Raw genomic sequence first — 23807 nt, forward strand, 5'->3', positions numbered from 1 at the left:
TAGCCTATTCTGTCTTGGGTGAAGGAAAGGAAATGCGACAGCCCACCTACAGCCCTGAAGCCCAGCCTTCACTTGTCCTGGGCCTGGAACCCTCCCTCCAACCACCAGGTCCCCAGCCCCCTCTCCCACTTCCGCTCCCATGCCCAGGCCAAGAAGGTAACGGGATCCCTGCAGACCCAGCCCCATCAATTGGCCCAGACGTTACCTTTCTTCAGCAGGGTCACCAGCGTCACCCCTGGGAGGTTCATGTAACCCACGACATTAACAGGGGAGAGATATGATCAGCTTTGAGAAAGTCTTTCCCTTCCCCACCTGGGGACCCCTCCTCTTTGCTGATTTCTTCTCCTGGAAGGATGCCCTCCCCAGGATGGCTTGGCATGGGTCACTCTTCAGGACTCACTTTGTATAGCTTCTGCCAAGATGGAACAAAGGAAAGGAATGAAAAAATGCTGCTACTTGGAGCAGAAGCAGTGGGTTAAACTAAGAAGAACCTGTCCACGGACAGACCCTGTCTGGGCTCAGTCTCCTTCGCTATATAATGGCTGTGACAAGAGCCATCTTACAGCCACGCCTTGAAAATTAAGGAGAGGATGTGCGGGCAACCCCTGGGGGGCCGGGAAGTAGCTCTGACTTTAGTGGCAGTGTAAGCAGGGGTCGTGTGTCTGACCCAGGGCCTCCTCCATGGTCCCTGTCCCCTCCCTGTCCTCCCCGGAGGGTTCTGGCAGGGTGGCTGGGACTAACCCACTGCTGGGAAGTCTTCCTGCTTCAGCCAACCCCAACCAGCCACACCTTGTCTGAAACAGTTGTGTGTGTGTGTGTGTGTGTGTGTGTGTGTGTGGCTGTCCCAGGGCCACCTGGGAAAGGGCGGAGAGAGCAATTTGTTCCATTGTTGGTTCTTATTTTTTAATTGCTAAGTCATGTCTGACTCTTTTGTGACTCCAGGCTCCTCTGTCCATGGAATTTCCCAGTCAAGAACACTGGAGTGGGTTGCCATTTCCTTTTCCAGGGGATCTTCCCAACCCAGGGATTGAACCCACATCCCCTGCAATGGCAGGCAGGTTCTTTACCACTGAGCCACCAGGGACTAAATGTCTCCTTAGTCAAGTCCAAACTGATTCCAAAATGCAAGTCCTTTTGTGCCCCCAGGATCTCCAACTTGAATAAGGTTCCTCTTAACTTTTCTATAAAGTTCATTTGAAAGCCCCACCTCCATTCCATTTTTTCCAACCCCTTCATGTTCTAAACACAGATTCCCCAAATATTGCACTTTAAGCATGACCATCATGAAAGGTTGAGGACTAGGGAATTGCCTGTGGGGAGAGGCAAGGAGCTAGTTCTGATATCCAAGGCCTGCAGGTAGACCCACCCTGGAGGGCCTGGGGAGATGGACCAGCAATGATGTATGCCCCCCGCTGACTCGTTTGGAGGCTCGCCAAGTTCGGACTCACAAATAGCCCCCCTTCCAAATTGAAATTTGCTTGCCCGGCCGGCAGCCCTGAGAGTTAATATTTCTATCGCCGTATTTAGGAATTAATTTCTGGAGAACTTAATCACCACCTCTTTCTCTACCCCTCACCCCCTTCCTTCTTCCATTCCTCTCCCTTCTAATTTTCCACTTGGCTGGGAACTCTCCAGCAGTGAAAGTTCAGGCTTAGGGGAGGCGGTAGGAGCTGCTTCATTAGACAGGATAATCTCATTGGAACCACTGACTTGAATAATAACCCCTCCAGGGGCCAGGGCCTTTGTCCCCAAGGGCTTTTAGCACCTCTGGAATGGGGCTGGAGGACCCTCTGCAGAGAAACTGGAGTAAGGGGGAGAGGGAAGAGGAGCTTAGCAGGGTCGGACTCCAATCCCGGGCCTGGGCTGTCTTGCTGCAGCCCACTTCTTGCAAGTCTGTGTTCGGTGGGGGCAGCCCTGGTGCTGTCAGGAATGGTTGTCTAGAAACTCAAAGCCATACGGCATGCTCTATTTGAGTCCTGCCTGGAAAACGGATGAAGCAGGGTCTTCCGCCATGCACAAGGTGCCCCCACAATGGAATGCAAAGAGATACTCTGGGAAGTCCCTGTAGTTCCTTTGAAGGAAAGATCCAAGCCAGCAGCACCACCTCCCTACCAGGGGTCATAAATTAACCCTTTTCATATTTCCCAGCTCTTGCCTGGGCTAGTGAGATATCAGAGTGCCAGAAGCACTAAAGCCATTACCCCACCAGACCCTGTAAGAACCCAGAAGGAATCCACTCTTCCCCTCCATTTCCCCATCACTTCTAAGGTCAATTGTCTGCTTTTGGACATTCACAGCTTCCGCCCTCACAGGCCTTGAGGGATAGTAGAAATGTCAAAACATCCCTGACACTGACCTTAAACTTGACTTTCTGTGAAGAGAGCTGAGTCCTCAATACCCTTTGACAGCTGGGAAGAAAGCAGAGCTACAACCCAGGCTTTTCCTCTTTGCTCCCTGCTGCCCTCTGGGGCTCCCTCTCCCTCATTAAGAGGAAAAGTGCTTCCCCTATCCTTCTCTTTTCATCCCTGATTTGCCCCATGGGCCAGACTGAGAGGAGCTCTGTACTTCTGCATCAGCTGTGATTTGGAGGGCTTGGATGGGGAATGTGGAGGAGGGATGGGACAGTAGCATTAGCTTTTATGGAGGGCTTATTATACATCAGCTGCTGTCTTCCATGCTTTACTCACATCCTCTTTTAGCCCTCATAAATAACCACATTAGGTAGGTACTGTTTTGTCCCCATTTTACAGATGAGAAAACTGAGGCAGCAAATTCAGTTCAGTCGCTCAGTTGTGTCTGACTCTGCGACTCCATGAACCACAGCACACCAGGCCTCCCTGTCCATCACCAACTCCCGGAGTTTACCCAAACTCATGTCTATTGACTTGGTGGTGCCATCCAACCATCCCATCCTCTGTCATCCCCTTCTCCTCCTGCACTCAATCTTTCCCAGCATCAGGGTCTTTTCAAAGGAGTCAGCTCTTCACATCAGATGGCCAAAGTATTAGAGTTTCAGCTTCAACATCAGTCCTTCCAATGAACCACCCAGGACTGATCTCCTTTAGGTTGGACTGGTTGGATCTCCTTGCAGTCCAAGGGACTCTCAAGAGTCTTCTCCAACACCACAGTTCAAAAGCATCAATTCTTCAGCACTCAGCCTTTTTTATAGTCTAACTCTCACATCCATAGTGGATCCATACTGGATCCACACTGGAAAAACCATAGCCTTGACTAGATGAACCTTTGTTGAGAAAGTAATGTCTCTGCTTTTTAATATGCTGTCTAGGTTGGTCATAACTTTCCTTCCAAGGAGTAAGTGTCTTTTACTTGGCTGCAATCACCATCTGCAGTGATTTTGGAGCCCAGAAAAATAAAGTCAGCCACTGTTTCCACTGTTTACCCATCTTTTTGCCATGAAGTGATGGGACCAGATGCCATGATCTTAGAGTAATTTGCCTAAGAGTACAGAGCAGGATGGGATCTTGAAAACTGAAAGCTATAGATGGTTTCCATGTACTTGTGCTCAGGGTTAGTCGCTCAGTTGTGTCTGCCTTTTTGCAACCCCATTGACTGTAGCCTGCCAAGCTCCTCTGTCCATGGAATTCTCCAGGCAAGAAAACTGGAGTGGGTAGCCATTCCCTTCAAAGTGAAAGTTTTAGTCATATCTGACTCTTTGCGACCCCATGGACTATAGCCCACCAGGTTCCTCTGTCCATGGAATTCTCCAGGCAAGAATACTGGACTAGGTAACCATTCCCTTCTCCAGGGGATCTTCCTGACCCAGGGATCAAACCTGAGTCTCCTGCACTGCAGACCTAAATCTGAAGGGAGATGATACATGGTTAGTTTCAGGCTCTTGGGAGCTGTGGAAAGATGCAGTCCCATGAACTCTGGGAGCAGCGAACCATGCAGCTAGACCTTGTCGTGAGATTCTCCCACCAGAGTTCCTTTGTACCCCCTGCAACAGAGAGAGAGTCACCTCTTTTCTGCCTGAACTCTATTTGGTAACTCCTGGTGATGTTTGGGCTGAAAGTAGCTTCATTTTTCCTCTCTTCATAACTTAATCAAAGCCATTTTTCAGATCTACTGATTGCTCTTGGAAATAGGAACTTCAAAGTTGGGGAGTCAGTGAATAATTGAAGTTCGTACCAGCTCTCTGGGTCTGCTGTTAATGGGAGTAATAACACTATTAATAGCGATGTCAGTGCAGACACCCTGGAAAAGTCCATAACATTAGCTTAATGGCTGGAGGTAATGAAGTTCGTGCAGAGGAGCTAGCCTGGTAAATTAACTTCCCAGACTTTTAGGCAGATGCCCTTGTTGCCATGGGTCTGCTAGAGCAGCTCAGGGGCGCCTTGGAGACGACCACACTCTTAGCTGACCTTTCACCCTTGGGATGTGATTTCTAGATGAGTCCTGGAGAATTCACAAGTCTCAGTGATATTCAAAGTGCTTCTAGTGGCAGGCAAAAACAGAGATTAGCCTAGAAAAGAAGATTGGAGGGAAATTTTTAACTTTTCCTAAGCACAGAAGGGGACATCAGAATGGCAAGGGAAATGGGTTTAGTAGAAGCTTTGGGGAGGCAGAGCACAGTGGGTGAGAATGGAGGGTCCAGAGTTGATCTGTGTTTAAATGCAGGCTTCTCTGATTAGCTGGTGACCTTGAGCAAGGGGAGAAGGAAATGGTAACCCAGTCCAGTGTTCTTGCCTGGAGAATCCTGTGGTCATGTATGGATGTGAGAGTTGGACTGTGAGGAAAGCTGAGCGCCAAAGAATTGATGCTTTTGAACTGTGGTGTTGGAGAAGATTCTTGAGAGTCCCTTGGACTGCAAGGAGATCCAACCAGTCCACTCTAAAGGAGATCAGCCCTGGGTGTTCTTTGGAAGGAATGATGCTAAAGCTGAAACTCCAGTACTTTGGCCACCTCATGCGAAGAGTTGACTCATTGGAAAAGACTCTGATGCTGGGAGGCATTGGGGGCAGGAGGAAAAGGGGACGACAGAGGATGAGATGGCTGGATGGCATCACGGACTTGATGGACGTGAGTTTGAGTGAACTCCAGGAGATGGTGATGGACAGGGAGGCCTGGTGTGCTGCAATTCATGGGGTCACAAAGAGTTGGACATGACTGAGCGACTAAACTGAACTGAACTGAGGAGCGGGCTGGTGGGGAGAGGGGCGCCGTGGCAACAGCATGGTTGAACCTTGTCTAGAGGGATAGGTAGAAGTTGGGTGAGGGTAATGTGGTGAGAGGGGCATCCAGACAGAGGAGCTGGGGTGCACAAAAGCAAGGAAATCAGAAAGAGGAGAAATCTGGAAAGAATAGCCTCGGTTTGCTAAGGAGGGAGAGGGTGGTGAGGGCTGAGAGTGAGTGGAGAGGGGGGATAGAAAGGACTTTCACCTGTTTCTGTGAATGAGGAGGCCTTGAGAGCACTTTGGGGTGACTTTTAGGGGTTTGATGTGGCAACCAGTGGTTGGAATTGCCTTCTTCCAATGTGGGCGTGATGGGGGTTGGACAGGCTGGTGAAAGGAAACTAGGTTAGTCCTGGGCACCTCCTAGTTGCTGCTGGCAGTGCCAGGCCTCCGTGCCAGCCCCTTGGTGCACCAGGAGCCACATCCTGAGTCCCCGTGGGTCGCTCTGTCCTCGCCAGGTGCACCCGGAAGGAGAGCTGTGAGCGGTCCAGAGAGCCCCGAAGGTTCGCCTCCGAGGTGAAGCAGTGCGTCCGGCTGACCGTCCACCCCAGCAACATCTCCGTTTCTCAGTACAACGTCCTGGTGAGACAGTGGGAAGGGGTCGAGGGACTTGGGGAAGAGCCCTCTTCCCACCAAAAGGGCCGCAGACCCATCCCCACCCCCAGGAAGGCTGGGCTGTGTCTGGCCAGCAGAGCCACCCCAGGGCAAGGCAGGGGTTAAGAATGTGTCCCTGGGGATGGGAGAGGGGAACGTTTGCAGGAATACTGGGGAAGAGGCGCTGTGCATAATGGATAGAGAGGCAGGGAAAACTGAGACACCAAAATGACCAGAAGAGTGACCGAGACAAGGAGAGTGTTGGGAACGCCATCCTTGTCTGTGAGATGTGAAAGATGCATGTGCAGAGGGAGAAGCCGGGACACAGGCACCTGGATGACTGATGTTCCCGTTTTCCAAAATTGAAGATAATGGAATCATGCCTGTCTTTCTACCTACAAATCCCCTAAACAGTCATTTCCATTTCCTGGGCCAACTACATTCAGACGCTAATTTCTTTTTTCTCTGTCTCTTACTGTTTTACCTTCTCCATCCGCTCCTGTCATAATTCTTTTCTTCTTTATGTCAATACTGCCACATGCTTTTCTCTCTTCTCTTTCTCTCTGATCTCTCTTGCCCTCCCTCTTTCTTACTTTATTCCCATTTCTTCTCCCATTTCTCTCTTCTTCTCTCTCCCCACACTGGGCTGTTCACAGCTGGTCCTGGAGACATACAATGTCCCGGAGCTGACAGCTGGCGTCAACTGCACCTTTGAGGACCTGTCAGAGATGGATGGGCTGGTGATAGGCAATCAGATCCAGTGTTACTCCCCGGCAGCCAAGGAGGTGCCCCGGATCATCACGGAGAACGGTGAGCAGTCCCCAGAGGCAAAGCTGGGCGGCAAGTCCTTCCTCCTGCTGCCTGGACCACAAGAACTCAGGACAGATGCAGGGGATTGGGGAGGGGGGAGCACGCAGGAGGGGAGGGTTGGAGGAAAGGGTGTACCTTGGTGGGGATGCTCTAGGAAGACGGGGATGGAGTGTCCCTCCACTGCCTTTGGAATTGAAACCGGGTGAGCATCCAGGAGTCAGCCTCACCATGGGTGAGGAGCAATGCCAAGAGGGCGAGGGAGGGAACGGCCAGCACAGCATCAGAGAGTGCCAGCTTAGAGATCTTGCTGCAGCATGGGAGGAGGGATGGGGTGCAGGGGTCGTTTGGCTCCTTACCTCCTCCTACACTGCAGGGTCTCTGACCCTGACTGCTTTCCACACCATCCCCGACCCACCCAGCCTCCCCAGAGCTGCCTGTTCATGGCTGGCTGCCATGGGAAGGATAGAGTGGACAGAAGCCCAGCACTGGGAGGCACAGACCGGCCTGGGCAGCCTGATTCCATGTTGGTCCTCCGATTTGGGCTTGTCACATTTGTTCCGAGCTGATTGATTAATGAGGCTCTTGGGGAAGGCTCAGAACAAGGGGCCTGGGGTCAGGGCTGTGAATTAAACATGGGCCTCAGCTCCTCACTGGCGCCAGCTGAGGAGTCCAGGGACGCCCGCCCGAGTGGAGCCACCAGTCCCCCCGAGGAGGGAGCCTCAGAGTCTCCCCTTACAGAAGTGGAAGGGGCTCGTGGGGCACTTACGTACGTGCAAAACTTCTTGCATGGTTTGTGGCAACATTGCCAAGTGTCTACACGTTTCTCCTGGTAGCTAGTCAATGTGTGCGTTCACAATTCTGTGCAGCCTGCATGGACATCATACATGTGAATGCACATGTGAATACCTGTCAGAGTGTGTGTGTGTGTGTGTGTGTGTACAGGAAAGAACCTGGTAAGCAAATGAGAGGTGGATGCTGGGACTAGAGTGAGGAAAAAGGAATAGACTAGAACTACTGTCTGCAGCTATTCTGTTCTTGGATTATTCCATTCTGCCCTGGACTGGGCCCAGCAGATTCCAAGTCCTGTTAGAGCTCCCCACACCTCCTGGGGAGTGGGCGGCCCTTTCCCAAGGTGTGCTGCTCTCAGTGGGACCTGACACGTGATTGTGGCCCTCCACCTGACCCCATGGCCGGCTCTGCCCACAGGGGACCACCACGTTGTCCAGCTGCAGCTCAAGTCGAAGGAGACAGGCATGACCTTCGCCAGCACTAGCTTTGTCTTCTACAACTGCAGCGTCCACAATTCGTAAGTGTCCCCCAGTCTCACTCAACTCCCTGTTTCTGGGGTCAAAGCTCATCCAAAGATAGGAGGCCCCACCCTTGTTCCGTCTTACCATCCGAAGGCCCTATAAGGTGACCTCTCACCTCCCTCCTCTGGCACCCATGGGGTTAATGGGAAGAGGCTAGAATCAGCAGAGTGAGAGCCTGTGAGCTGGGGAGCTCCAGGTCCCTCGCCCATACATCTTCTCTGGCATAAATCTGTCTAACCTGATTCACCTTCCACCATCGGTTGAGGAGGGGGTGCTTTTCACCTGCAGAACAGAGCAGCCAGCACCCCAGATGAGAGAAGGGGTCTGGGGAGTGAGAGGATGTCCCATGTGTGTGAGCAGGTGGTCCCACAAGTCACCCGAATGCTCAGCTTGCACAGTTTCCCTGCAGAGGGGTCAAGACTCAGCTGGCAAGGGTCAGAGGAAGGCTTTGGCCTGGGGCGGGGTCTGGCTCTTGCTCAGGTTCCAGCTCTGGCTCTGTTTGACTGGAGCATCCACTTCCTGAGGGAAGCCACGGAGGACAGAGGCTCGGGCTGTGGCATCAGGCCAGCTAGTCCACATAGCTATTCTGTGCCCAGTGTCTTCTGTAAACGAGGAAGCGGTAGTTCTCCTCCTGGGGATGTCACCCACATACTTAACAGCTGACATGGTGAGGGCTCGGTCCCATTGTCTGGTACTTTGCTGATTGCTTGCCAGCCCCCACCGGCGGCTGTGAGAGCTAAAAAAGCCATTACAAGGATGGCACTTAGATCCATGTCTGGCCCATTGTTTAGGCACTGTGCACTTTACTGTTATTATATTATTATTTCCTCTCTAAAAGGATGGGTTTGGACCATACTGAGAAGGTACAAACCTTTCTTTCACCATAGAAACCTTTCTTCAACTAAAATCAGGTGTGAAAGCCCGAGAAACAAAATGAATGGAAGTAGAAGATGGTTGAGAGTTAAGGGCACCTGGACCCCCTCTGTCTAGGAATCCCTCACATCTCACACAGTCTCCAGAAAAGCTCCATGGAACTCCCAGGCTTCCCTAGAGCACAGTTTGAAAGCCACAGAGCCTGATCCCAAAAAGCTCTGCTGGCTTTAACATAATGTTCTGTTTCCTTCTCCATATAGGACAAGCTAGTTAACATCACCAAAGATATTTGGGGCTCTAGGCTGTGGGCTTTGTCTGGTTATTGGTTATGGCAGCTGTGAGTCCACAGCTTGGCTCTCTTTGGAGCCCCACGTAACAGGCGGCCATTCCTCCCAGCCAATTGGAATTCTCTTCCTCCTCCTTTCAAAAGAGCTTGCCATGGCTTTACAATTAGTAACCTAATCCCTCACTCCCCTTTTGCCCCTCTAGGAAAGTGAAGTTAGTAGATGAAAGCATATTCTAAGTTTCCATTCAGTCTATCAAATGACTTTAAGCTTCCTATGTGCAAGACAGTGTGTTACTCATTAGACAGGGAGGATCAGAAAATAATAACATGCAAAGATTCAATCCCTACCCCCCAAGAATCATGGCCTAGTGGGCAAGCAGATACACAGGACAGCACATAAGTAAAATATAATACAGCAAGACCAGTACTGTCTCAGAGACAGAAACAAGGGGATGAATGGGGTGAAGGTTTCAGTGAGACCAACTCGCCATCAGTCAAAGAAGCAAGAGGAGATGGTGAGGCAGAAGAAATGGTACTCCAGGTAGAAGGACAGCTTGGTGACAGCACAGCCTGTTCTTGGCTGACACACCAGACGCGTGCTGGGAGGGTGGGCCTGGACCACAAAGGGCTTAGCCTGCATGGCAAGGTATTTAGGTTTGACCTTTTATAAGAAGGGAACCATGCTGGGTTTTAAACAGGAAGGTGCTTTTATCAAGTTGCCTTGTGTTTCCTAGGGTAATGAGTAGAGGTTGGGCTGCCAACTCTACAAGAGCCCATCATACTGAGGGGGCAGCCTCAGGACCTTCCTCTGCCAGGGTGGGTCCATGTCAGCCGAGACTCTGGAGTCAACTGGAATTAAAACTCAATTTCACTGTTTGTCCTAATTCCAATGGGTTCTCTGGATGAGCCCCTCAACTCCAGACCTCACTGTTTACCTATTCAGCCAATGCAAGGGCCATCCTGTAAAAATGGAGGGCGCTTGATGAGGTCCCGGGGGATCAGGCTGTCAAGTACCTGACTAAAAGGGAGGAGGCCAGAGACTCCCAGCTTCCTGAGGACTTGGAGAGAAAGGGGCTGGGTTTTTAACCAGATCTGCTCTTCCTGACTGTGTAAGGGTGGTTTCTCCTACCAGGAGACACGTTTTGCTAGGCTCTGGAGTCTTCGGCGCCCGGCTTTGGGCGCATACGGGTTCTCTGACGTGTGCCTTTTCCGCCTCTGTGCCCAGGTGCCTGTCCTGCGTGGAGAGCCCGTATCGCTGCCATTGGTGTAAATACCGCCACGTCTGCACCCACGACCCCAGGTCTTGCTCCTTCCAGGAAGGCCGGGTGAAGCTGCCTGAGGTAGGTCCCGCAGCCAGAGCCGTGAGTGCTGCCTGCCGTGAGCAAGGGACACACAGGGAGGCTCTCCCTTAAAAAGAGGAAAGAGAGGTAAATCCAGGAGGACCACCCCCTCGCTCTCCAACCCCGCCTCTTAAAGGATCATTTCTTGAAAGCAGTAAACAAGCAAAGTTCTCCACTCTGGATCAGTCCTGGGGGTTCAGTTACAGGCAGAAGTGCCTTCCAGGTCACTCCAGCCAGCATGACCCTCTGCACACCAGGTGAGTTCCAAAACAATTCCAGAGGTGTGTGTGTGTGCCCTGGAAATAATTGTACAGAGCAGGATTGTGTGTAGAGTCCTCTAGCTTTCCCTTGGAGCATTGTCCACAAAGCCGAGCTGAGATCAAAAAGGTCAAATTACCTCCACCCCTGCAGAATGGTGGTTCTCAAAGTGTGGTCCCCAGACCAGCAGCATTGGCATCACCTGGGAACATGTAGAGATGCAAAGTCTCCCAGACCAGCTGATGGCCCCTCGGGGCTGAGGCATCTGCGATTCAGCTGCACAGTCCACTCTGAATCACTGAGTCAGGCTCCATGACCATGGCACCGTTTCTGTTCCCTCCTCATCTTTAGTCTTATCCCTGCAAAGTCTTCATCATCATAATAGACATCCTCTATGCCTATATTGTCTCCTCTCTGATAATGTAAGCTTTAGGGCAAAGACCTCAAGGATAATGGGTGTAAAATCACTTTGAAAAAGTCTACTGTTGTTCCAACATGATGGTGCTTTTTGACTCCAACCATGGGGTCAGTAGTTCTGAGCAGAGTGGTTTAGAATGCTGTTGTTTAGAATAGAAAGATGGAGAAGCGATATCTATACCATGTTGGTTAGACCCCACTGGATGCAAGGACAGGGCACTGTCTCAACCAACACTGGACTCAGACAGGCTCCGATATTGCCCCCACCCGCAGGTCTTGGATGTACCTTCCAGCCCTCTTCACACATCTACATGAGTGCCATGACCATATGGCAAAACCATAGCTGTGAGAGCAGGGCCTTTCAGGTACAGAAAGCATAAGGGCTCTTTAGGGGACTGGATGGGGCATGGTGAGAACACAGAGGCTCGCCTTGGTGCCCCCTCCCCCTCCGGCTAGATTCCCACCCACCAGGAACCCTAAATTAGGCCAAACCCTTAAGGGCAGGAGGGAAGCTGTCTTGTCTCTGAAAGGTAGGAATGACACCTCACCACCAGCATCTTCTTTTCTTTTTCTTTTGCCTACACTGGGTCTTGGTTGCAATGCACAAGCTTCTCTTGTTGCAGAGTGCAGGCTCTAGAGCTCACAGGTTCAGTAGCTGCAGCGTGCAGGCTCTCTAGTTGCAGCATGCGGGTTTAGTTGTCCTGAAGCATGTGGGACCTAAGTTCCCCAACAAGGATCGAACCCTCGTCCCCTGCATTGGGAGGCAGACTCTCAACCAGTGGACCACCAGGGAAATTTCTCACCACCAGCATCTACTGTGTCGGGCCCTCCTTACCCAGGAAAAATAACTGACTTGTGCCTGGCAATGAGGAATTTCCAGCCCTGGATCCCGTTTTCCCAGGATGTGCTGGCCAGGCAGGACTTCTCCGGGTAGAGAGTGGGCAGAGCCGTCCATGTAGAGGGAAAGGCAAGGAATGGTGAGGTTGTCGAGTAAAAGGATGATCCCTACTGGGTGGGGGATCAAAGGAACAAAGAAGACAGAAAAAAGCAGAAATGTGAAAACATTCCTCAAGGTCATTAAATGATTTCAGGGCTTGTGAAATCCACGAGATAGCTCAATTGTCTCTGTTTTGGTCTCATTCTTGGGCCTCTCCACACATGAAATCCCTCCCAGATACACCAGCCTGGGAAGCTGGACAGAGGCTGAAATCCTCTTTTGACTGCTCCCGTCAAGTCCCTTGTAGGTTTCAGACCAGAATAAGAACAGGCTGTGGAAATCTCTAGACCCTCTATGACCCTCTGCCTCTATGACCGGGTCTGTCTATGGCTGGAAATGGCTGCTCTGAATTCATAATCCAGAGAAGAGCCCCAGACCTAGATCATCCCTTCATGGGGAAAGGAAGAAAAGAGGTTATGTCCTGGCTTTAAGTAGGAATGTGAGTCTAATTTTTATGGTTACAGTCTCTGCTTGTCTTGAACTAAGACAAAGTGGAGCTAAAGCTAATAAGACAGACAGGGGTCTGACAGCCAAGGGGCACATCTTGGCATGAAGACCCTGAAAAAAGGCTGTACCGTCTCCTCAGTCCTGGACTTTTGTCTTAGTGTGATGTCAGGAGCAGAAGAAGGGCTGGTTGACCCACCAAGCAAGGGCTAAGAGCTTAGGAAATATGTCTTCTTATGTTGCTCAGAAACCCACAAGTAACTTGATGGAAGCAGAGACAAAGAGGTTTTCAGACTGCCTCTGGCTTCCCAGACTGGTGTATCTGGCAGGGATTTCACGTGTAGAGAGGCCCGAGAATAAAATTAAAACAGAGACAATTGAGCTATCTGGTGGATTTCAAAGGCCCTAATCATCTAATTACCTTGAAGGAGGTTTCCACATTTCTGCTTTTTCTGTCTTGTTTGCTCCTCCTGTCCCAAGTTCCTTTTCTTTTAAATATGTAAAAGGAGCTGGCATCTGCTATTCAGAAAGAGAGGGGAAAAAAAACAAAAAAGAATAAAGCAAGAGCCCACCACGTTTCCCAGTGGCATTCAGTGATCTCCATAAAAGAGCAATGTTTTCAAGAGCCCAGATCACAAGCCAGGCACAGCTCCTATCTGTACCTGGTTGTGGCAAAGGTCACTGGGGATTCATGGAACCTCAGAGGGTGTGGCACCAGGGTCCTCGACAGAAGAAAAAGCCTGGAGGAGCGTGATGGATGGAGGGGCAAAGAGAAGGACTAACCCACTACAGTCCAGTCACCATTGTTATGGCAAGCCATCACAGTGACGGGCTCCCAGATACCTTGAAATCACCATGCCTCTCTTATCACATCACTGAATGGAATTAACATTGGCTTCTCTTTTTCTTGGATGTTTATTTATTTCAAGAGAAGGAAGCTTTACAGCTGTGCTCCTCCGAGTCCAAACTTGTAGGTTGCACTATACCCAGATCAATAACAGACTATTTTGAATATAACACAAAGAGGCCAGAGTTCACCACTCCATCGTGGTTGTTGTAACAGCGTCTTCCTGGAGATGTACCAAGGAGAAAAGAAATAAGTACATATCTGTGGACTATTGGCTGATTCGAGCCATTTTAGGTCAGCAGAAGAAGGTCATTGTCCTCAGAGATTTAAAAAAAAAAAAAAAGTCCTGGCTGCTAATGGAAATATGATGATTTTTTTTTAATGTCATTGTTTTGTTTTCTATATTTTTGTCTCTCAGAAGAGCTGGTAACAGGAATAAGGGGTAACAAAGAAATTTACACATTTGAATGGTGATTTTGAGGAAGACTCCAGACACAATAACCCAGTCTCCATGCCAGGTGAAGAGCTTATTCATGGCAGGGTACTCTGAAACATTGTCACAGGTCACCTCTCATCCTGCCTTACCCACTGCTGAGCATTCCTACACACAAAGCATTATGGGAGGTTTAACAGTATATAAAATTATATGGTGGCTCAGACAGTAAAGAATCTGCCTGCAATGGGAGACCCAGGTTGGATCCCTGCGTTGGGAAGATCCCCTGGAGAAGGGCATGGCAACCCACTCCAGTATTCTTGTCTGGAAAAGCCCATGGACAGAGAAGCCAGGAGAGCTACAGTCCTTGGGGTCACAAAGAGCCGGACACAACCGAAGGACTAGCACACACACAAGAGACCAGTGGATCTGTATTTAGAGACGTGTGAAATGGGACCATTGGTCCACATGATCGCTGAGGTTCTGTAATTATCAGTGGAAATAATTTGGAGAACATCAACGAGAAACCCACATCCAGGAAGTGGCCTTATCGGGGGGTCTCCAAGGGTGGCCTAGGTCTCCCAGTTCTGCCCAACGAGGGGCTCACATAGCCTCAGGTTTGTAGCAGCCCTGAACTTCTAGGCCCAAACACACCCTGAGAATGAACGGGAGACTCAGCCCCAGCCATTCTTCTAGAAGTCCCTAGGTTTTCATTTGCTTTCCACCTTTGAGTGTGGGGATGTAGACAGAGGCCTTTTGTTAGCCAAGAAGGAGGCTGCCAGGTGGCCCTTCTACTCCCCAGCAGCATCCTGTATCCCTAAGAAGATTTTCATCCAGGCGTCTTCCAGTTTCAACACTGGCTTTGTTGACTGACTATCACCACGCATGTTGAATTACCTCTTTTTTTCCCCTGAACAAAGAGGGCATTCAGGTGAAGTTATTGGTCTGGAACAGAGAACTGGTCAATCATTGTTGTTATTATATTAATGGCACGTATTCTCCAGTAATTACAATTATTAGAAATAGAATGCCCAATAGCATATGTCGTTTATAGTCACTGTATTCCAGTTACAAGGAATGATTTTGTTTCAACTAATGATGGCATTGTGATAACAAGCCTGGGTCTTTAGATCAGCTGCCAGATCCCAGGTACCGACAAGAGTAGGAGGAGGAAGATGAGGGAAAGCTGAAGATGGATCACAGTTTTCAGTCTTGTTCTTCCAGTATCAGCTGAGACTCCTGGCTTCCCACTGGAATGGGCTTTCACCAGGACAGCTACCAACAAGGCCATGCTCTCGCCTTCACCAAGGAGGGAGGGGCTGCTGGTCTCCAAGTGGTTTTGGAATCCTCTGCTAGGTGACCTGAGCCCCCCATCAAGCCCACGCACTTAATAACTATGGTTCTTGGGGAACAAAGGCAAACTTCCATGGGAAAGCACATGCATTGAGAAGAATTTATCCTCAAAGGACTATTTTGCTGTTATTTCTCATCTACACTGAACGACAGAGTCAGCTATACTTGATGCTGTGTTGTTCTGGCTCCAGCCTGGCTGAGCTTTGCGAGGAAGGCAAGGCTCACCTAGCGCCCATGAGCAGGCTCATAGAGGAGCTTCCTGCAGCCCCTCTCTTCCTGAAGTTCAACCAGAGCCTTTCTCCAGAGAACCGCTGTGAGATCAGAAGAGGCAAAATGAATTCTGATTTCCAAAGCTGTGCTTGAAAGCCTCTCCCCAAGTCCCCTACTACCCCGATAGCGCTGAGATGAATCCATTGCCAGGACAGGTATTGGGAAACCTGCAGATACCAAGGTCAGTCCTCCCCAGGACTGCAGAATTAGTAAGGCAGGGAAAGTCCAGGCCCAGGACAGGCTGCTGAAATAAGCCCCATGCCCAGAGATAAGGCAGGCCAAGGGCCTGTCCCCCAGCAGGACTTGAAGAAGCTCAGGTCACCTTGTCAGTGACTCTGCTCCCCTTTTTGCAGAGGAACTATTCCGGAGACCCAACTCAAGGAAACAAAAGCATCCTTGCTATGCCTTTCACCCTCCTTTGAGAAAACAAAGCCAAACCCAGCTCAAGAACTTGCTCGCCCCTTGTGCCCCTGCCCCCTCTGCAGGTTTCTATTACTGGGTTGCCATTTCTCCACTCAGTTGCACTTTCCATCAATCTCATCTGCCCCTCCCCCTGCTTAAGGTTATGGGTATTTCCTTTTTGTATTATTACTTGGCTCTCTCCATAAACCGGCCCATCGTAGATCACGCTAATGGCATTATAAACTTGGGGAACAGTGAAGAAAATATATGGTGCATTGCATTTTTGTATTGGGCACCCTGGGTCTGAGAAGGTGAGTGTAAATTTGGGGGTTGAGGCTGGGGCTGACTTGGCTTTGGAATTGATGGCGGCTGAGGTGACATGGGGGGAGGGGTGACCTGCAAATTACTTATTTCTTAGCTACCCTTCTGTGCTGCCCCCACCCAGCTCCCCCACTCCCGCCCCAGAACATCACATCCCCCTAGTCTTGCAGTAACAACTGAGAGAATTAGAGCCCTCATCTTGTAAACACACTAGGGGCTGTAAATCCACAGCCTACCACCACCCCCTCCCCAGGCACCACCAGCCCTGGAGGCAGATTTTCCTCTCCCAGCTGGGCAACACTCTTTATGTCCTTGTTCAATTATTTAAATGTGCAATGAAACACAATAAAGCAGCCAATGACACGCTGGACATGGTAGACAGAAAGGCGTGCTTTTTGCCCTCATGTGTCGGCTTGGGGTTGACGCTACCCCATAATTGGTCATGCTGTCTTTACTTCTGTGTTCATTTCAGTGGAAAAGTGGAAACTAAAACATGCACAAGGCTAGATGGTGGACCTGGAGTCCACCGGAGCCTCTTCCTGAAAGCCAAGACATTAAAAATGTTCTTGCACTTCAAGGCACCCTTCTCCCCACCCTCAGCTTATTCTTAGGACTGCAGAATGTCGTCACGGGCAAAACAGCCTCCCCAGGAATCTGGCTCTTAATATAGGCATGAGTCTCCAAATAATCTTGCTAAATGCAGGTGTTTTCTACTCTCCAGGAGCTGGCCCTTTCAAATGATTGTTTAAAGAAATATCTTCTCTGGAAAAAGAAGGGCAGAATGTTTTTAAGGAATTCAATTGTAAGGGGGTTTGGTCATCATGTGGGGATGAAAGTGAGATGATGATGGGAGTGTCTTGTTCGTGGTCATTGTGGGGACTAAGTGAGGTAACTGGTCTTCTTCATTTCTTGCTCATGGACATGGGGGTGATCATATGTGTTGTGCTGTGAAATAAGATAGCACGTGGCAAAATGTGTGTAAGGTGATGGAAACGTGGGTTACGGGATGAAGCCTTGTACTCCTTGCACCGTGTTGATTGTCTGAGCTAGAGTAGCAGTATCACACACTGCCTATCAGTGTCCGCTGGTGTGACTATGCCAGGTTGCAATATTGTTTTTGTCCAGTCACTCAGTCATGTCCGATTTTTTGCAACTCCACAGACTGCAGCATGCCAGCCTTCCCTGTCCTTCACTATCTCCTGGGGTTTGCTCAAACTCATGTCCATTGAGTCAATGATGTCATCCAACCATCTCACTCTCAAAATATCAGTTATTAAAATACTTCCGTCCTAGGAGAAGGAAATGGCAACCCACTCCAGTACTCTTGCCTGGAAAATCCCATGGATGGAGGAGCCTGGTAGGCTGCAGCCCATGGGGTCTCGAAGAGTTGGACACGACTGAGTGTCTTCCCTTTCACTTTTCACTTTCATGCATTGGAGAAGGAAATGGCAACCCACTCCAGTGTTCTTGCCTGGAGAATCCCAGGGACAGGGGTGCCTGGTGGGCTGCCATCTATGGGGTCACACAGAGTCGGACACGACTGAAGTGACTTAGCAGCAGCAGCAGTAGGTAAATGGCACTTCCAGGAGACCAACCTCCCCCACAAAGTACCCCCCACCACCTTCCAGCATGCAGTGGTTGATATTTTGAATACCACGCTGTGAGCTACCTGAACAGGCATTGTTTGCCCCCATTTTAGAGATGGGAAAACTGAGTCTCAGAAAGGTGATGTGAGGATGTGTCCCAGATCATCTACTGGGTTGATAATAGAACTGGGACCATACAATTCACTGAATCCAAACCAGCCTCTTCATTTTATGGGTGAGGAGACCCAGAGGGTTTGGGAACTTGTCCAAAGCCATGTGGTTGGCCAGCCGAGGTCCTCTCTCAGAGCACACGGAACCTTCTGGAAGAGGGGACAGCCGCTAGATGAGCAGTGAACAGAGCTGGGACCTCTCTACCTGTCTGCCCTGTGTTAGGGGCACTTGGAGCTGTTGAAATTGTCAGGCTCTAAAGTCAAGAAGGGGTGGATAGGCTGGACCGTGGGAATTGACGTGAGTTCGTGGAAAAGAACAAAATAACACAGAGGCGAGGTGGGAGCAGGGGAGCAGGAGCCTTAGAAAAAGGGAGTAGCTGAGAGACCAGGTGCAGCCTGAGCTGAGACGGATGAACGAGGAAAGAACCAACTTTTTTTAAATTTGAGCACTTGCTCCTCTGTGCCAGACGTATTATACAGGGTGGTTCATGAACTTCCCCTAAAATGACCCTATGGGGACGGGTTTTTAGTCCCCATTGGTAGGGAAGCCCTGCACTGTTCAGAGCCTGAACAGTGAACAGTGAACAAGACTGAAGTCAGCAAGAGGAAGAAAACGGACTTGCACTTGTACAGGATTCCCAAACCAGGTTCTTTCTAGTTAAGAAAGCTCAAAGGTGAGGACCATGGCTGGAGCGCTGGGGAACAGGGCCTCAGAGAAATGTTTCGTGGAGAAACGTGGAAGTCTGCTCTGAAATTTCCCCTGAGCAGACTCAGAGGTGGTGTTGTATCTGGCATCTCAGCACGAGGCTAGGCAGGGTCTGGGGTGTGGGGGCGGAGGCAGCTGGGTGGCAGTGGTCCCTCCATGCCTTGTTGCCTGGGGAGAAATTGCCATTTTACTTTCAATTAGGAGGGACACTGTGGTCAATCAGTAGCACCACCAGAAGAAAATGGGCCCGGCCCAGCCCCGACTCTCTCCAATTATTATTAATGAACTTAGTCTCAGAGCCGCCAAGCTTTTTATATGCAAAATAGGCCTTTATGGGGCCACTGGCAAGGAGGACTCATTAAAAAACAAATCTCAGAGAGAATCTTACAGGGGAAGAGAGAGAGGCTTAACTTCCATCCCAGACCAGAACGGGTCCAGCCCCCAGGCGAGGATCCAGCTCACCACAGGAGGGTTTTGAAGGCTCCTAGTCCTAAATTCTCTGGGGGATCTTTCTGACCCACCACCCCATCCTAAGGTGGTCCTATCTGCCAGGGAGAACTTGCCTCTTTCATTAAGAGGAGGAAGGATGGCAGGTCAGCATCTGAGTTCTTTAGCTGCCAGTGCATCTGCTGACATTGAACTGTTATTTTTTCCTCTCACTGCCTTGGTTTCTCCTGTGCGAAGTAGAAGGGATCCTTGGGTTGACTGAGAGGACTCTGAGATTCAGACACCCTCGCTGTATTGTTCTTGAGCTGCTGTATTTTCCTGTAGGACTTGGGGATGAGAAATCCCAACTCTACTCCTCTTAGTCCAAATACATCCCTAGATGCAGCTCCTCCGGCAAATGTGGGTTTCAGTTCAGTCATGAAGTTGTGTCCAACTGCGACCCCATGGACTGCAGCACGCCAGGCTTCCCTGTCCATCACCCACTGCCGGAGCTTACTCAAACTCATGTCCATTGAGTCGGTGATGCCATACAGCCATCTCATCCTCTATCGTCCCCTTCTCCTCCTGCCTTCAATCTTTCCCAGCATCAGGGTCTTTTCTAGTGAGTCAATTTTTCGCATCAGGTGGCCAAAGAACTGGAGTTTCAGCTTCAGCATCAGTCTTTCCAATGAACATTCAGGACTGATTTCCTTTAGGATGGACAGGTTGGATCTCCTTGCCGTAGCAGGGGGCAAGGTCAGGCCTGTGCCACTTTTGGAGAGGGAGCGCTGCCATGGTCTCAGGGAGGAGGAAAGAGTGGAGTCAGGATGGGCCCAACCCCTCTGGCTCACCAGTCCCCACTTGGCATCAGTCTTCTCTCCTGAGTTCCCAGCATCACACATCTCCCACTCCGACCTGAACTTCATCCTTTTCACAAAATCGTTTGTCTTGTGTCCCGAGTTTTCATGTTGCCCGAGCAGAGGGGCTGAAATAGCAGCAGAGGTAAGGGCACAGGATGGACCTTTAGGACGCTCAGTCCACGTGGGACCTCAAGGTCCCGGAGACCCACATGCTCTTAAGCCTCAAGGCCAGAAGCAGGGTTCAGGCTCCATCCCTTCTCCCCACCTGCTGCTCCTCTCTATTTTATTTAGTTAAAACTGGGTCAGAACACACATATCATAACATTTGCTATCTTAGCCAGTTTTAAGTGTACAGTTTAGTGGTGGAAAAAGTGCATTCACATTGTTGTATAGCCATGACCACCATCCATCTCCAGAACTTTATTCATCTTTCCCAACTGCAACTGTGCACCCATTAAACACTAACTCCCCCTGAAACTCCTGTTCTATCTTCTGTCTCTATGCATGTGACTACCCTGGGTAGTCACGTGAATGGAATCATGTAGTGTTTGTCCACAGTGATTGGCTTGTTTCACTTGGCAGAATGTTTTCAAGATTCACCTATGACTTAGAGTGTGTTTAAATTCCCTTCCTTTTAAGGCTGAATCATATTCCATTGCATATCTATATAACATTTTGCTTATCCATTCATCTACGACGGCACCTCCATTGTTTCCACCTTTTGGCTGTTGTGAAGGATGCTGCCGTGAATGTGGGCATCAAGTATCTCTTGGAGACCCTACTTCCAGTTCTCTTGGATTCAAACTCAGATGTGGATAGCTGGGTCTGCTGCTCCTGGTCTGGCCTCTCTTCAGGTTAAAGGAGTGGATACCCTGGAGGAGAGGAGGGGCTTCATTTAATGGGTCCTGGGGTGCTCCCCTAAGGCAAGGCTACAGGGTCATGGGACAGAATGGAGGTGAGACCACCCTAATCATGGAATCAGGACTGGTTAGAGCCAAATGGGTCCTTGGATTCCACCCACTTGACAGATGAGGAAGTTGAGTCTCAAGTGGGGACGGATGTGTAATGTGGTCAGGCTTCCATAGCTTGTCAGAAGCTCAGTGGCTCTAGAGCTCTTCTCCCTCCAGTTTTCAGTGACTGAGGGGCTCATGTTTGCTTTCAGACCCAAGGGACAGAACTCCTGGGTGCCTGATTGCCTGGGACCCCTCCCATCAGGGTCTCAGGCCTTCCCTTGGCCTCTTTCTTGCCTTACTTTACGAGGAAGAGAGCTGAGGTTGGGGATCTGAGAGTCTGCAGTGAGCCCATGAGGCAGCATCCTTATGAAGGATGTGTGAACCTTGCTTTGACCATTGACCTGCCCAGAGCCATCTGTCTGGTGGGCCTGCCCCAAAAGAGTATCACGCTGGGAGGAATCTAGGCATGGAAAACACACCTGACCCTGGGCCTCACTCCTGCCCAGGCCAAGACTCTCTTCCAACCAGCTCCTGAGAATCCAGCCACATGCTAGCACCCACGTCCCAGCTGGGCAGAGCGCCATGCTCCTTACTTGACCCCCTTCTGCCCCCAGCCCTCTCTGGACAGAGCTGATTGCCCAGTGAAAAGGGGCCAGTGATCCACCTCCTGCATCCCTGAATGTGCTCAGAAATCAGTGGCTTGCCCCATCAGAGGGAGCTCAGTGTGTGTCTGCCGAGGGGCACTTCCCTGGGGTCAGATCATCCCTAGAGCTCAGGCAGAAGCTTTCTGGATTCCAGAGGTCTCTGGGGCTCATTCCAGAACATCCCCAAATGCCAGACTCAGCCCACCTCTGGAAGGTCCTCTCACACCCACCTGGGCCGTGGTCCAGACTGATGTTCTAGAGCCTCGATCCCAGGCTTCGGTGTCACTGCGGGGCTGCTGGCATGGGTCCTTTTGTCCCAGTGCTTGGCAGCCTGAAACCAAGGGAAAGGGGTTGGCAGCCCAAAATGAGACAGGACCCCTAGCCAGAAGAGTTCTGTCTGCCAGGGTAGAACCCTCACCCTTGAGAGGGGACCCCTGGGAGTCTGGACCACAGGGGCTGGCGAGAGCGGGGTGGGGGTCGACCTCCGTGGGGAGTGCCTCAAGGACTCGGGACATGGGGTGCTCAGTCCCTCTGCCTGTCTGCTGGGGGCTGGGCGTGGGCAGCAGTGCAGAGGGCCCCATGTGGGGAGCCCCTGGGAGGGGTGAGATGACGTGGAACATCTGGGTGATGTCAGGGGCTCCTGCCCCTTGGGCTCCCTGTACCCCAGCTGAGCCTCGCTGTCTGTCCAAAGGACTGCCCCCAGCTGCTGCGTGTGGACAAGATCCTGGTGCCCGTGGAGGTGATCAAGCCCATCACCCTCAAGGCCAAGAACCTCCCGCAGCCACAGTCGGGGCAGCGCGGCTACGAGTGTGTCCTCAACATCCAGGGCAGCGAACAGAGGGTGCCCGCCCTGCGCTTCAACAGCTCCAGTGTGCAGTGCCAGAACACCTCCGTGAGTGCCCACTCGCGCCTGCCCCTGCACCCACTCCTGCCCACCGCTCTCTCCTGGCCTCAGTCAGCTCAGCAGGGCAGGACTGCCCTCAACACCAGCAGAACTGTTTAGCTCCCCTCCCACCGCTTCTGCCAACCCTGCCGACCCAGACAAACTCACCACGCCTTTGCCTGCAGGTGTGACCCTGTCGTGGTGACCCGAGGGGCTAGGGGCCAGCCATGGGGCTGCTAAACACTGTCTGTGGGCTTAGATGTGTTTGCGGGGCTCTGTGCTCTTTCCTGAGAGGAGCTCTGGAAACTCTGGGCCCGGACTTCCTACCAGGGCTGACCTGAGGGTCTCATCTGAGCTCACAAAGGCCACCCCCATCAGCCTTTACAGCCACACAGAGGCTATGTCCCAGCACATGAGGCTTCTGAGCCAGGCCAGCATCCACAAAGATGCTGAAACAGGAGGGAGCTGGCCGGGGCTGTGCTGCAGGGATCCACACGAACCCTGCCCAGTATTTAGAAATCCATATTAAATCCGTGCCGGACCAACTATGGCTCAGCTGCCCTCTACTGCCAACAGCCTTTGCCTGATCCCTGGTCACCACACAGTGTGCCCTAATGGGGCACCCCCTGCCTGTCTGCCGGCTCCCCCGATGGCCTTTGACCTTCTCTCTTTCTGGCTACTTCTGTGCACCCAAATGCTCAGAGACAAACAGTAGACTTAAACACTTGTAACATTTTTGAGCTATATGAGACCTACATTCTCCTTCACAGTACAGAAGAGAAACTGGAGGCCCAGAAGAAGGGGCAGGATTGGGTTTGTGGGGCTGAGAGTTGTACAATTTGGGGGACCTTCTTTAAGAATGAAATGCATCAATTCAAATGAGACACACAGGCAGGCCTTAGGATGGTCTGTGCAGGCTCGCGCAGGGCCCTAAAGCTGACCCTTAGGCTCCATTCACTTCAAGGTAACCCGTCAGGGCGTGATGGTCAAATCTGCTTCTGGTCCCCAGAGGCCCCAGGGCCAGCCACCCTTGCTCAGGGTCACACAGCTGGTGAGTGGCAGGGCCAGACCTGGGCACAGGGGTCCCGTCCCCTACCACACTGTGTGTGTCATTCATGCCATTGCTTCTGGGTACCTACAGGTGAGACTGTAATTAAGCATGTGACGTGGGACCAGGAGAGCCCCTGACAAAGCTCTTCCCGGGGCACCCCGCTCTTCCTGAAGGAAGCAGGCTAGGGGTGAACGGAGCTCCGAGGGGTGAACATGCTGGCCCCGGGTTGCTTATCATTTAGCAACTCCTGGTGATCAACCTCCCAACCTCTGAAACCCCAGATGTGTGCCCACCTCTCATGTCTACATCTTCCTCCTCCCCAGTGGCCAGGCTCTGTTGCAGACTTCTGCAGCACCCCAGATTAAACCTGCAAGGGATATT

General features: G+C 51.1%; 1 protein-coding gene across 1 annotated transcript in view; it reads left to right on the forward strand.

The window, feature by feature from the left end:
* Nucleotides 1–23807, forward strand: part of PLXNA4 (plexin A4) — a 476871-nt gene that overhangs the window by 374737 nt on the left and 78327 nt on the right. Inside the window, exons 6-10 of the mRNA XM_010831752.1 lie at nucleotides 5651–5774; nucleotides 6443–6596; nucleotides 7803–7902; nucleotides 10291–10405; nucleotides 22184–22384. Coding sequence (XP_010830054.1) covers nucleotides 5651–5774; nucleotides 6443–6596; nucleotides 7803–7902; nucleotides 10291–10405; nucleotides 22184–22384 — 694 coding nt within the window. The remainder of the gene's footprint in view (nucleotides 1–5650; nucleotides 5775–6442; nucleotides 6597–7802; nucleotides 7903–10290; nucleotides 10406–22183; nucleotides 22385–23807) is intronic.

The sequence above is a fragment of the Bison bison genome, unplaced genomic scaffold (genome assembly GCF_000754665.1).
Source record: "Bison bison bison isolate TAMUID 2011002044 unplaced genomic scaffold, Bison_UMD1.0 scf7180017864530, whole genome shotgun sequence".
NCBI classification, from domain to species: domain Eukaryota; kingdom Metazoa; phylum Chordata; class Mammalia; order Artiodactyla; family Bovidae; genus Bison; species Bison bison.